The 13,554-nt window shown below is 40.4% G+C and overlaps 2 protein-coding genes across 2 annotated transcripts; one reads left to right on the forward strand and one right to left on the reverse strand.

Moving 5' to 3' along the window:
* Positions 1 to 514: 514 nt before the first annotated feature.
* Positions 515 to 4,993, forward strand: LOC121938415 (PH domain leucine-rich repeat-containing protein phosphatase 1-like; the record flags this gene model as incomplete). The annotated part of the gene is made up of 6 exons (XM_042481656.1): positions 515 to 677; positions 783 to 913; positions 1,019 to 1,132; positions 1,650 to 1,844; positions 1,964 to 2,192; positions 2,300 to 4,993. Coding segments are annotated over 6 exons (2,146 nt in total), but the record flags the coding sequence as incomplete, so codon positions are not given.
* A 502-nt stretch (positions 4,994 to 5,495) lies between these two features.
* On the reverse strand, positions 5,496 to 12,402 carry mep1bb (meprin A subunit beta b; the record flags this gene model as incomplete). Its single annotated transcript, XM_042481655.1, has 9 exons — positions 5,496 to 6,151; positions 7,724 to 7,973; positions 8,343 to 8,522; positions 8,616 to 9,083; positions 9,180 to 9,395; positions 10,696 to 10,848; positions 11,103 to 11,321; positions 11,981 to 12,159; positions 12,285 to 12,402. Coding segments are annotated over 9 exons (2,006 nt in total), but the record flags the coding sequence as incomplete, so codon positions are not given.
* Between the last annotated feature and the right edge of the window lie 1,152 nt (positions 12,403 to 13,554).

The following is a 13,554-nucleotide window of genomic DNA, read 5'->3' on the forward strand; positions in this document are numbered from 1 at the left end:
AGTATATTATGGACGACATACTGACTTTTTTGTCAAAATAATCATTCTACAGTATGTCGTCCATAAGTATGTCGTATAGTACATTGTGCAAAATATGAGAAACAATGATACTATAGTATGTCGTCAAAAACAGTATAAAACAGTCACACTATAGCATGTCATCCAAAACAGGGTAAAAATGTTAAACTATAGTATGTTGTTCAAAATAGCAGAAAAATGTTATATTATAGAACACTGTCAAAAATAACATTAAAAATGAATGTATAACTTGAAAAAATCATAATGTAGTATGTCAGAAAAAGTTACAGTACAGTATTTCATAAAATACATCATTCTATAATTTGCGTCACAAAATGACTTGGCACAGTATGTCATTAAAAAGTCTATAATGTATCATGTGTCTTCAAAAGTTTTCAACTGTCTCTACTATTCAGTCAATTCATGACAGAATTCAGTGTATCAGCCATTTATACGTGACTTACATAAAACCGAATGGTTTCCCTTCACTCTCCAGTAAAATGGCAAAGCTGGAGGAGCTGGAGGAGGTGGATCTGAGTGGAAACATGCTGAAGACTGTGCCCACCACCATAATGAATTGCCGGCGAATGCACACACTCATCGCCCACTCCAACGCCATCGAGGTCTTTCCTGAGGTCATGCAGCTGATGGAGATGAAAGTAAGAGATTAGTAACACATCATATCTTCAGGCATCTTTGTGCACAGCTAGCTTGTGCTGTATGTGGATGTGTGTGAGGGCTTATGTCTCTTCCTCTGCTGTCAGTGTGTGGATCTGAGCTGTAATGAGCTGAGTGAGATCACGCTGCCAGAGAATCTGCCTCCCAAGCTTCAGGAGCTCGACCTGACTGGAAACCCTCGTCTCAACCTGGACCATAAGACCCTCGAGCAGCTAAAGTATGTCATTATTTTGTCTTTATAGGTCTTGCTTTAGTTACTGAGCAAAATGAGTGAAACAGAATCAGTAACTCATGCATCTGTTTTGTGTTTGCTGTGTTTCAGTAATATCCGCTGCTTCCGTATCGATCCGCCCCCGACCTTTTCGTCGAGCGAGGCATCTGGTGGGCCTGCTGTGTGGAGTCATGGTTACACAGAGGCCTCGGGCGTCAAGAACAAGTGAGTTTAATTCAGTCAATGATGATAAAACAAACCGTCGTCATCATAGTTGTCCAGTGAAGCATCACTAATCCAAACCTCTTGAGAATGTGCATTGTTAAAGTCAGATGACTGAAACGAAGGAAATATTGAAGCAGTGCTTATTGAAAACAAATCATGCGCGCTCACATGCCAAAACATCTCTGTACGGACTAAATTGCCAATTCAACAGTTGAAATGTGCATGCTGAAAAAGACAGATTCAAGCAATTGCATGCATTGTTTCCACATTTCCATATAAGTGATGTTCATTGGGTATGTCTGCTGTGATGACGGAGGTTCTGCTGATCAGCCAAATGAATCACAGAAGGTATGAAAAGAAACCCACAGAAACCACGTGTGACGACTCTGGGGTCGTCACACATGATTATAAGTGAGTGTGATCAATATGCGAAAAAAGACGAGTTTTAGAGTACTCATTGTTTCCTCCCTGAGCGCGTGCCTCACTGACGTTATGGTCTTTTTTGTTTTCTTTTCAGACTGTGTGTTGCAGCTCTTTCTGTAAACAGTTTCTGCGGGAGTCGTGAGGCTCTGTATGGTGTGTTTGACGGCGACAGGAACGTAGAGGTGCCCTACTTGTTACAGTGCACAATGAACGACGTGTTGGCGGAAGAACTACATAAGACCAAGAGTGAGGAGGACTACATGACCAACACCTTCCTCGTCATGCAACGGTGCATAACAACGGGCATTTTTAGTTTGAATTTACACGAACTGATATCTGCACAATTAACTGAATGTAACTAAAACATTTAAATATTTACCCCGTCCTGTGTTTCTTTTTGCACTGCAGAAAACTGGGAACAGCAGGGCAGAAACTGGGTGGTTCAGCAGCTCTGTGTCACATTCGCCATGACCCCACCGACCCCGGGGGCTGCTTCACCCTCACAGCTGCTAACGTGGGCAAGTGCCAGGCCATCCTGTGCCGAGATGGAAAGCCGCTGTCGCTGTCACTGCTTCAAAATGTGGGGCTGGAGGAGGAATACCACAGGATCAGGCAGCACAGGGCTATCATCACAGAGGTAGAGATCCTTGAAAGCATCTGGAATCCCTGCGGAGTACATCAATGTAAATATTATTTTAGCACACTGCAAAAACACTGTATCAATGTGTATGCTCTATTCCACAGGACAACAAGGTGAATGGCGTGACTGACTCTACCCGAATCATGGGCTACTCCTTCCTCTACCCATCCGTCATCCCTTGTCCCTACGTGCAGACAGTCACTCTCACACCCCAGGATGAGTTCTTCATTCTGGGTAGCAGGGGTCTATGGGATGCTGTGTCTCCCATCGAGGCTGTGGAGGCTGTTCGAAACGTCCCTGATGGCCTGGCAGCTGCTAAGAAGCTGTGCACGCTTGCACAAGGCTACGGCTGCACAGACAGCCTCAGCGCTGTTGTGGTCCAACTCAGTGTGAGCGAAGACTGCTGCTCCTGCTGCTGCTCTGAGCCTCCCCAGCCTCCTCCTAGCCCCGGCTTGGGCCCCTATCCCCCGTCGTCCTCTGCCATCAAGGAGCGACCCTCAGACGGCTCCCTCCCTGTGCCGCCGTCCTCCTGCAGTGAAATCAGCAGTGAGATCAGTACCAGCGAGATGAGCAGCGAGGTGGGCTCCACAGCTTCATCTGACGAGCCACCGCAGAGCTCCTTGGTGCTGCTGCACGAGCAGCCCCATCATCCACATCTCCACCTGCACCATCAGGCCCACCCGCTGTCCCTACAGCACCAGCAGGCCCACGCAACCACCCAGCCCTGCCAGTACCTCTTCCCAGGTTCGGAGCTTCCCTCTGCCCGCAGCTGCTGTGCCCTACATCCTGCCTGCTTAGCGGGCTCCTTTCAGAGGCAGCTGTCTAGCGCCACCTTCTCCAGCGCCCTGTCTGACAACGGGTTGGACAGTGAGGACGAGGAGCCCATCGCTGGTGTTTTCTCTAACGGGAGCCGCGTGGAAGTAGAGGCGGATGTCCACTGCCTCAAAGCAGAGTCCTCCTCATCACCTCAAACATCATTACCCCCATCCTCCAGCCAGGAGCGAACCCTGCTGACGCTGCCCCCACCGCCTCCACCTCCATGCACCCCAGAGCCACTGGAGGAAGGAGTCGACATGAGTCTGGGTGAGGCTGAGAACGGGCTGGATAGAGATGAGTCCTGGCCGGGAGTCGGAGCAGGAGGTGGGGACGGAGGAAAGTTGGCAGGCAAGAGGAGGGTTAATGGGTCAGTGGCACGTCAGGAAAAGAGTCACAACCTCATTGAGGTGGCTGCTGATGCTCCCTCGAAAAAGTCCGGGGGTTACTTCACAGCTCCGGCCCAGCCTGACCCTGATGACCAGTTCATCATCCCGCCTGAGCTGGAGGAGGAGGTAAAGGAAATCATGAAGCAGCATCAGCAGAAACAACAGAAGCCGTCTGGGAGCGATCAGCCCACGGACTACTACGACACCCCTCTCTGAACGACACCGCCACTGACTACAGCCTCATCTCCCTCCCAGCTGCAGCATGCACAGAAGCCTACTGTACCATCGACCTAACCAGTCGGATTTCCTAACAAATGGACAGTTTTCTCAAGAGGCTACAAAATGCACATGAAAAAGTTGTGTCCTAGTTTTTATAAACGGCCTTTGTCGCTCTGCACAGCCTCATCATTGAAGAACCATGCACTGTAATGTGATCCACCCATTTTTACCCAAGCAACTCATAGAATTAAACAAGCAAATGAGCCCTTTAATGATACTCTACCCTCTTGTACAGGCTGTGGACACAGCTCCTGGTGTCCATGGTCATGTCCTTCTCACAGACTGTGGAACGTTGTTTTTACATTAGACAACCAGCCGAGTATGTAATCAACACTAGTCTCTTTGCAATAGCATTAGCTCGCCACAACACTTGTTAATATGGATAACAATTCCATGGTTTGTTTGTTTGTTTTGTAAGAACTTACCATATCTTTTAATGTGAAAGCAGTAAAGTTGCTGAAAGAACTTTTTAAAAACAAACAACACATAATCTTTTTATTATCAGTGAACTATGTCGAATGGTACACCAGTAATACCACACTTAACTGTTGTAGATAGGGCACTTAAAATACTGTATTTCTTCAGTAAATCATGGCTCTTGGCCTGTAAAATGGCATAGAAATTTTTTGTAGAAATTTTAAATACTAACTCCTAGGAGTTGCATATTCTATATGGTGACTCAGTCACTTTTACTAATCTTCTCTGAGAGAAATGGTGATTTTTTTTTCCAATTATTGTAAATAAGAGAAATGTTGTATACTGATGCTTTTAAAGGAACTACGTACCTGTATGTCGGTGAAGGTTTTAGTGGTGGGGAGGCGTGAGGTTCAACAAGAGTTTGCTGTTATGGAGGTGTCACCCCCCCCTTTCCCTTTTTATCTTACAACGTAGACCCCCCCACACACACTCACACAAACAGACACACACATTCAAATGTATATGTGAAATTGCAGGTCGGAAACCCCCAACATTCCATGCAATATAACTACACAAATTTGCCATGGTTTGCTCCACTTTGTCTGATTGTGATGTCCTGTAGTCATCACTGTATCTAATGAACACTAATGGACAGATCTTTGCATGCACACTTGCATGCACACACCTACATACACACACACACACACACACACACACACACACACACACACAAACATGGACACTTACAAGTAATATTAGTCCCACCTCCCTCCTACAGTAACTGTTATCACCGGCATGACTGTGTCAAGTTCAGTAATACAAACAAATATATCCACATGGAAAAGAGACAACACAGATGTTCCTGTCTTTGGTATAATAAATTTTAAATTTGTGAATATATGTCATGCTGTCTTGGGTTTGTTTTTATGATTAATGTGCATTTTATGAGAAAAAAATTTTTGTTAGACTTCAGAAATTTCAAATTTATTTACAGTAATATTCTTTGTTTGCTCTAATGTTTTTACAATGAACGACCAGAAGGGGGCAGTCTCATATAATGGCATGATCTACGGTGTATGATTACCTTGAAACACAGGAGTTATGAGCCTAAAATCTATACATGGTTCCCATGGAGCCTGAAAACGTCTTAAAAGGCATTGAATTCATTCATCTAAAAAAAAAAAGGCTCCAATTTATATTAAAATTACTCAAAGTAATCTTTCAAAAGTCAGAAAAATGCTCAAACATGGAAAGTAGGATTTTATGATTTTTTTTTTCTGACATTGCATAGCAAAATCTCAAAATAATTGGCAACATTTATTTTTAGGTAAATAATGAACTAAATTTATCTCCTTAAAGTCATTATGGTGGAAATCAGGGCACAAAACACAAAATCGCCAGTTAAACAGGCCAAAAAATGCAACATATTTTCTGCTTCAGCTGGAAAACAAAATAGATTATTATAATACAATACGTTCATTGTCTTTCATGTGTTACCCTCATGTGTAACACTGAATGAAGAAGATCTAACTTTTTCACCAAATGAAAAATGTCTTGTTTTATGTAACATAAACTTTTGGGCAAAATTGTTCTTCGATTTTGGTTATTGTAAAATTTGTCTTTAATTTAATTCCAAGTGGTGATATGAAACTGGTGAATCTAACTGGCCTTATACTGTAGGGAACCTGTCTATGAATGCCTGGTTTTCAAGATATTTATTTAAAAAAATTGAAATAAAAAAACATTATTTTTTATTTTAAAATTTCATTTTAAAAAAATATTAACTTTTTTTTTTTACTTGGCTCTGCTTGTCTGCAGCAGATTACGCTCTCCTACTACGGTCTCGTATGTGCGCCCATGTTTTCCATGACAACACTGTTGGCGTCACTGCGTTTCTTATACCTCTTCTTCACACAGATTACACTGACGGCTGTAACAACCAGCATCACTCCCAGTACAGACAAAGAAGAGGCGAGTGCAACAGTGGTTTTATCCTTGTTTGAGCCCTTGTGCTGACAGCTGTCCCCATAGTACCACCAGTCGTCACCCACCACACATCTGCAGAGCAAAGATGAGAAACAAAAACAGACCTGAAGATATTCCCAGCATTCATACAGATTATGTATAGGGTAATTAAAATTGGTGGAAGGTAAATATAAGAAGAACTTGGGACTAGATGAGGGAGAAAATGATTCACATTGAACTGATGTATGAGCATGTATTAGGCTACATCAACATCAAGATAGAGCTCTGCTCTGAGAAATTGAGCATATTCAGCAAACTGAAGGTTCTATCCAACTGAATGGATAGAAACAGACATTTTCAGAAATATGTTTATTTGCTTGCTTGCCAAGAGTTAGATAAAAGGAGGCAGCAGTGTGAAGCAGGTGGAAACAGTAAAACATCACTGACTGTTCAGAGGTGACAAAAAGTTACTGAACTTGGCCGAGATATCATCCCAACAAGCAAAACAAATATCACACTGGCAGCTGATTCTATCTGCTGCACTGAAGGGGGCGTACTGAAGACACGTCTGATATTTGTTTGACTATACAATGGCTATGACTGACTTTTTCATGCTTTTGTGGGTGACATTCCACATTACGACTTTTTATGCTAATTTGAACATCGTAGTATACGACAACATTTTTTATAATTTTTTGGGCCGACATGCTATGCAATGACCTTTTTATGCTTTTTTGCAAGAAATACTAAACTATCACTTTTTTATGCTATTTTGGAAGACATTTTATATGATTGCTTTTTAATGCTGTTTTTGAGGACAAACTATACTGACATTTTTTTATGCCTTTTTGGACAACATGCTATACTGTGACATTTTCGTACTACTTTGGAAGACATACTAAACATAACTTTTTTATGCTATTTTGGACGAGATATTATACCTTGACTTTTCAAATGCTTTTTTAGATGACACCCTATACTATGATATTTGCATGCAATTTTAGACAACATGCTATACTATGACTTCTTAATGCTATTTTGGACGACATACTATACTATCAAATTTTCACTCCATTCTGAACAACAATACTGTACTATGAGTTCTTCTGTTGTTTCCACAACATACTATAGTGTGAATTTTTTATGCTATAATATGTCATCCAAAACAGCATAAAAGTCATTGCATAGTATGTTGTCCAAAACAGCATTACATTTTTATCCTATTTTGGATGACATACTATACTATGACTCTGTTATGCTATTCTGGATGACATATTACACTATGACATTTATCATCCTTTTTTGGACAACATACTATACGATGACTTTTTATGTATAGTGGACAATATAGTTTACTATATCTATTTAATGTTTTTTTTTTTGAAAAAAAATTTATACTATGAATTTTTTATGCTATTTTGAACGACAACATACTATGCTATGACAATAAATGGACACATAAGAGCATGGCACTGATCTTCTCATCTAACTCTAAGCAAAAGAGCAAATAAATACATCTCCCAAAATGTTGAAATAAAACTGCACTAATGTAACACTGGGAGATCGTGAAAAGGTACACTGCTCAACTTTGACTCTGATAGGACCCTTTCAGGCTCACTGATTTTTGCATTTGCAGTTTACTGAGTGCAGTTAAAAAACACTCACCTGCAAGCAGCCTTGCCCTCATCTGCCACACAAATGCCGTCATTCTCACATTGCACATTGAGGCAGACATCAGGTATCTGGGTTGTGGGAGGCGGAGTTGAGGTTGTGGAAGGCGGAGTTGAGGTTGTGGGAGGCGGAGTTGAGGTTGTGGGAGGCGGAGTTGAGATTGTGGGAGGAGGAGCTGAGGTTGAGGGAGGCGGAGGTGAGGTTGTAGGAGGCACAGGCTGGGATACCGTCAGATGAGACACGTCTGAAGAGGGACAGAAAATGAAAGAGCAGTTAATTGGATCCAAGTGGAGGAGCAGCGGAGATCATGAAATGAAGTGGCTGGATTTAAGATTATCTGTAGGATTTTTCTGACAAGTGGGTATCTGAAACATGGATGTAATCATGCATCACTTGTAAACATAATCCCACAAATCTTCTGTTTTGCACGGGTGCTAGGGATAAGTATGTAGCATACTAATGAATAAATAATTGATGTAACATGACATGATGGATGTGGTTTCACACAAAAAGTAACCTGAGTGCCAATACATTTCTTCCCTTCATTTTCTGAACATAAAGCATTTTTTAAATTAAAATCAGTTGAGTTTTTACTGTAATATGATGCTTTTACCTTCCATGGTGAGGAGAAAGATGGCGTCTCCTCCCTTTATGAAATCCCTGCTCTTTGCTCTGAGGTGGGTGAGATACACTGCAGTGCCAGCGCCTGGCCCTCGGAAATACTTGGACCCATCTGTATGTGTGACCTCAGTGCCCACCTTGCGAGGGTCGTCCCAGAAAAACAGGTCAGAGCCTGTTTAAAAGGATGTAAAAGGTTGCGTTAACATAGCATTGTCATGGTTTGTTTTTATATAAAGAATAATTTGTTTAAATCATTGTGCTACACCTGTCGCTTTCATGTTGGGGTCGGTGGTGACACTGCGCTGGTTGGACATGCGCTTTTGGATGTGTGGGTGCTGGTCCATCAGCATCATGGTCATCTGTTTCCAGGGACACGGCCATTTCTGTCCTGCGTCACCTTCACGGGCCACCAGATGAGCATAGGCCGACAACTCATCAGGGTAGCCTGCCTTACCGTTGGGGTACAGCTCCATTTGGAAGGTGTAACCCTCTTTCGAGGTGAACGGCGGGCTGAAGATAGACGTGTTTGATGGGGTGTTGTCCATAACATTGCTGAAGTTTTTCACTCGCCATATAAACTCTGGGCAGATGGTCTCAGAAAGGTTGATGTCATCTAGTGACAGTCCCCCTGCCGCCGTCCCAGTACCTTCCTTTGTCCCTTGAAACACAACGCGGAATTTTGTTTTGACATCTAGACTCACGTGGTGCAGCTGCCACAGCTCCTGAGGGGATCCTGTTAACGTAAAACATGAACAGCAAGTTCAAAAAGGTCAAATTTCACAAGCAAAACTGTTACAAACTGTTTTGAGTAGAATTTACTAAAAGTCACCATCTATGGTCTTAATGAGGCGCAGCTTTCCGTTGGGGTTAGCTTCGTCATATTCTCTGACATGGATCGTTAGTGAGTCGCTGGGGCCGGCGCTGTTGTAGTAGAAGAACTGCAGACACTGGAATCCTCGTTTTGGGTAAAGGATCCTGCTCTCCAGATAAGCTGTATCCCCAGGGTTGGCTGTTCCAGTGCTGAAGTGCATGAAATATCCCGAGCCTAAAGATCAGATTTTTTTCAGATTAATAATGTCAACACTTAACCATTGTTTGAATGCACTTTGCACAGCGGCTAAGAGGAAAGATTATACAGGAGTAAGAGTCAAGTAAAAGTAAGAGTCCAGAGTCCTTGTTTTGAAATACATCCTAAAGTTTAGCTTAATCTGTCTATGTTACACAAAACAAGTGGATATCCTCCAAAATAAGGGTCTTTTAATCTGAAATTCCCTTTGTTCTGCTTTCCTGCTGAGCTGAGGTCAATAAAAATCAACAGTAAATCAACATGTGAATGCATGACAGCTTTTTATTTATTTTATTTTATGGCAGGTCTATTCATTCTATTTGAGTCTGACATGTCTGCAAAGTTGCAGATAAAGATTAGGCTAACTAAGATTCTTAGTATTATGCTTGGAATTTGTAGAATAAGATCCCCGTGATGAATTGTTTTTGACTTATGTGATCTAATCATTTGAAATGTGCTGTTATTGTTGAGTGCTGTAAAGTCCAAAATTGATTTAATTTTGTTTTTTTGTTTTTTTTTTAAAAAAAAAAAGCAATTTTAATAATTTCTCAAAATTCACGTTTTTATCTAACAAAATATTCTACAAAATATTCTTTGTTGGTGTTAAGCCTCTCAAAAACAACATTTCTACTGTAGTAAGAAAAAGAACAAAAAACTGTTCTTTTGATGTTACCCACTGGCTTGTGGACTGCTGTTTTGAAGTGTTGAGTTCAGCATTTTGGCTGTCACAATTTTTGTTGTTTTTTTTGGAGCCAAAAGTGACCGTATTTGGGTGAGAGGCTTGAGCTGCGGAGGAGTGAAGGGTGGATCTGACTCACAGACTGTAGTGACCCGTCGCAGACAGCCTGTCTTTCAAGTGGCCCTGCCCTTGAATATGCATAACTTTAAGCCTTAATAAAATCTAAATGGGTAAGTTATATATAAAAAAAAACACCCATACATACATACATAATATTGAAATTAGCTATAAAGACCAAATCATTTTTTTACCAGGCTGTAAACATGCTTATTTCTGCTGTAAAGTTGGGCATTTTAACATGAAGGTCTATGAGTAAACTGCAGGTTTCTGAACTTTTGCACTGGCTTCACTTTTTAGCCTTGGAGGTTGTTATCATGCTTGGTGATAACAGAATACATTTTGACGACAGATATTTGAAGCTTATTTTAAAAAATCTTACCAGAAGCTTTGATTGTACAGCCTTAAAAAAAGGTGAATTAATCCTTTCATGCTATGCTTTTGCACCTTGTGTCATGTATATTTCTGCAAGATCATTCTCACCAGTGCATTTGCCCATGTTGGAGTAGTCAGTGCTGGGCCCTCCGTCAGCTTTGGCAACCCTGACCCATGCTTCCTTGTCTCCCTGTCCCTGGATCATCCCACAGATGTTCTCACGTTCAAAGTCACATGAGTCCAGGAATGTGGAGCCCTCAGCTAGAAGACAATTCATAAACGTTCATGCACAGGTGTAGGACTTTGAACTGCTATAAACTGATTGATTACACACTGAGGACAATGTTTTGCTTAGCTACATATTTCCATGTGGCATAAAATCAGGAGATAAACCATCTAATCGACTGCTGATATTAACATCAGTAATGAGAAATAGCTTTAATGGCAATGGTGACAAGCTCACACAGCACTTAATTTCAACATAATAAAACCCAGCTTTAGTTGTCGACTCTTACTGCAGTTATATAGGCGGTGCAGCTTGAGCAGGTCGCTGTCACTGAACTCCATACGCTGGCCAATGACATCACTGAAAGCAGGGATCTTGGTCACAATGGTGGGCTCGGTGCCATTGCGGAAGGCATTTTTACTGTAGTGCATCATGGAACCGTAGTCATAGGGTACACCCAAGGAGCTGGAGGTGGTGTCGTCGTAGGTGTTAAAGTTGTGTTCTCTACCTGCAATTCAGACATAAATGAAGGTGTCAGTGCAGCTCATTATCACAATGACTAATTCCTTTCTCCAACTGTGGTGGTGGATTTCAAAAATGGTTGTTAGGATCACTAATAAAATTTGCTTATCAGTTACTGACACGTTTAATCTTGACAAATGATTACTGAAATATCAAAGTACGCTGTACTTTAATCACAGACATTTAAAACAGATTTGATTCATAAACCATTTAAAGAGTGTAGGTCAATGCAGCTGTTACAAAATGTTTTATTTTCCTTGATTGGCTGATAATGTCCTTTGCTTATCTTGTTAAGATTATGCAGCCAGGAAAACAACACATGCTTATCACACATGCAGTAAATCAACTGCTGCATGAAGTCATTCTGCAAGATAAACCACTTGCAAAAATTCCATTAACTAAAGTGATTTTTTAAATAATAATAATAAACAAAAATGTAAATTTTGTGAAAAAGCTCTTATAAATGTAATGTATGGGCTGCCTTTCATGCCAGCTCAATCTGACAAATTGATAATCATACACATAAATGAAGAAGCCATGAAGTGGGCATGTCATAGAGGGGTTAATGATATGTGGAAGCATGAATGGGCAGTGTTTAAATTAATTAGAATTTAGTTGGCGGGGTAGCAGTGACGGGTTCATTACCCTCTGAGATGCGGTCCCACATGATCTGGACATAATCATCGCGATCTGATCTGGACTGTTCGTGCCAGAAACCCAAAGCATGAAGGAACTCGTGTTCAATGGTGGCGATGCGGTCACAGTTTCTCCCGATTGAGAGTCTCTGCTTCCCAACTCGCCGGTTTCCCACAGAGGAGAAACAGCTTTAGGAAAAAAATATGAACATTGTAGACTTTTGTTGTAATTATAAAACACAGTTCATATAGTGCATTCATCCTTGAAATAATAGAGCCTGCCTTGCCATCTTGCCAAGCTCTTTTTGCCTTACCCGCTGCCTTTAAAGATGGAAATGTAATTTGCTTCTCCACTCCAAGGCTGGAAGTCGATGCAGCTCTTGAGGCGGTACTGCTCAAAGGCCTTCAGAATCACACCTTTTGCATTGATTTCTGCAGAAAAGAAGTGATAAATAAATTCTGTTAAGGTTGATAAAAAGTCTTCCAAATCCCCCTTTGAGATTGACCGTATAAGACAGTGAAAATTCATAAAAGGTCCTGTTTTATTCCTTAGCATTACTCCCTAACTGTTTGAGGTCCCACTTACTCAAGAACTGTACCTAAGTACAAATTTGCCTTACTTTTACTTTACTTGAGTACTTTAATCTCATGCAACTTTTTAATTTCAAATTAACTTCACTACAGTGTGAAAGATTCAACTTTTTACACCACTACAATTATTTCATATTATTATAAACTTAGTTATTTTAAAAATTAAGATTTTTGTACACAGATCATACAAAAAGTGCAGCTGAAACGATTAGTTAATTTATCAAAAAAACATATTGACATTGCTGCTTTTCCTTCAAATTATTTTGATCACTTTTAACTATACTTGAATACATTTTACCGACTTGCATACTTTTACTTCATCAACATTTTTAATGACTTTAACAAGGAACAGATTATTTTTACAGTGTGTCATAAATACTTTGACTTGAGAAAAGGATCCGAACATTTCCTCTGTTACTTGTTGTATGCATACAAATAAAATGTAAATCGACCAATTTAATTTTCTTTAAATGTTTTTTTTTTTTAAATGTCTTCTGACATCAGTAAAATCTAATATGTAGAAAATGAGGCGGTAGTCCTTCCCCTTTCTATGCTTTTTGAGTTTGCATATTCAATGAAGTTGACAAAAATATGGACAATCACAACAGATAAGGAAATATTACATGTTATATATGTTATATGGACTATACATTATCACATATATACTACTGCATATATGTACAGTATGTTATCCTACATATAGTGACTTATATAGTGACTTACTTTGAAATTTCCCCCAATGGGGGATCAATAAAGGAATATTCTATTCTATTCTATTCTATTATGCTTGAAGTCACTAGTAATTGCATATTTTTATAGCACACTAAAAAAATACTTAGTTGCAGGTCCTGCGTTCAAATTTTTACTCAAGTAAAAGTACAAAAATATAAGCAACAAAATGTACTTGAGTATTTGAAGTAAAAGTACTCATTATGCAGAATGTCCACTGTCTGTGTTCTATTATTTTAGAACTGGATCATTATTATTATCAAA

This window comes from Plectropomus leopardus, unplaced genomic scaffold (genome assembly GCF_008729295.1).
Source record: "Plectropomus leopardus isolate mb unplaced genomic scaffold, YSFRI_Pleo_2.0 unplaced_scaffold29396, whole genome shotgun sequence".
In the NCBI taxonomy this organism is placed as follows: domain Eukaryota; kingdom Metazoa; phylum Chordata; class Actinopteri; order Perciformes; family Serranidae; genus Plectropomus; species Plectropomus leopardus.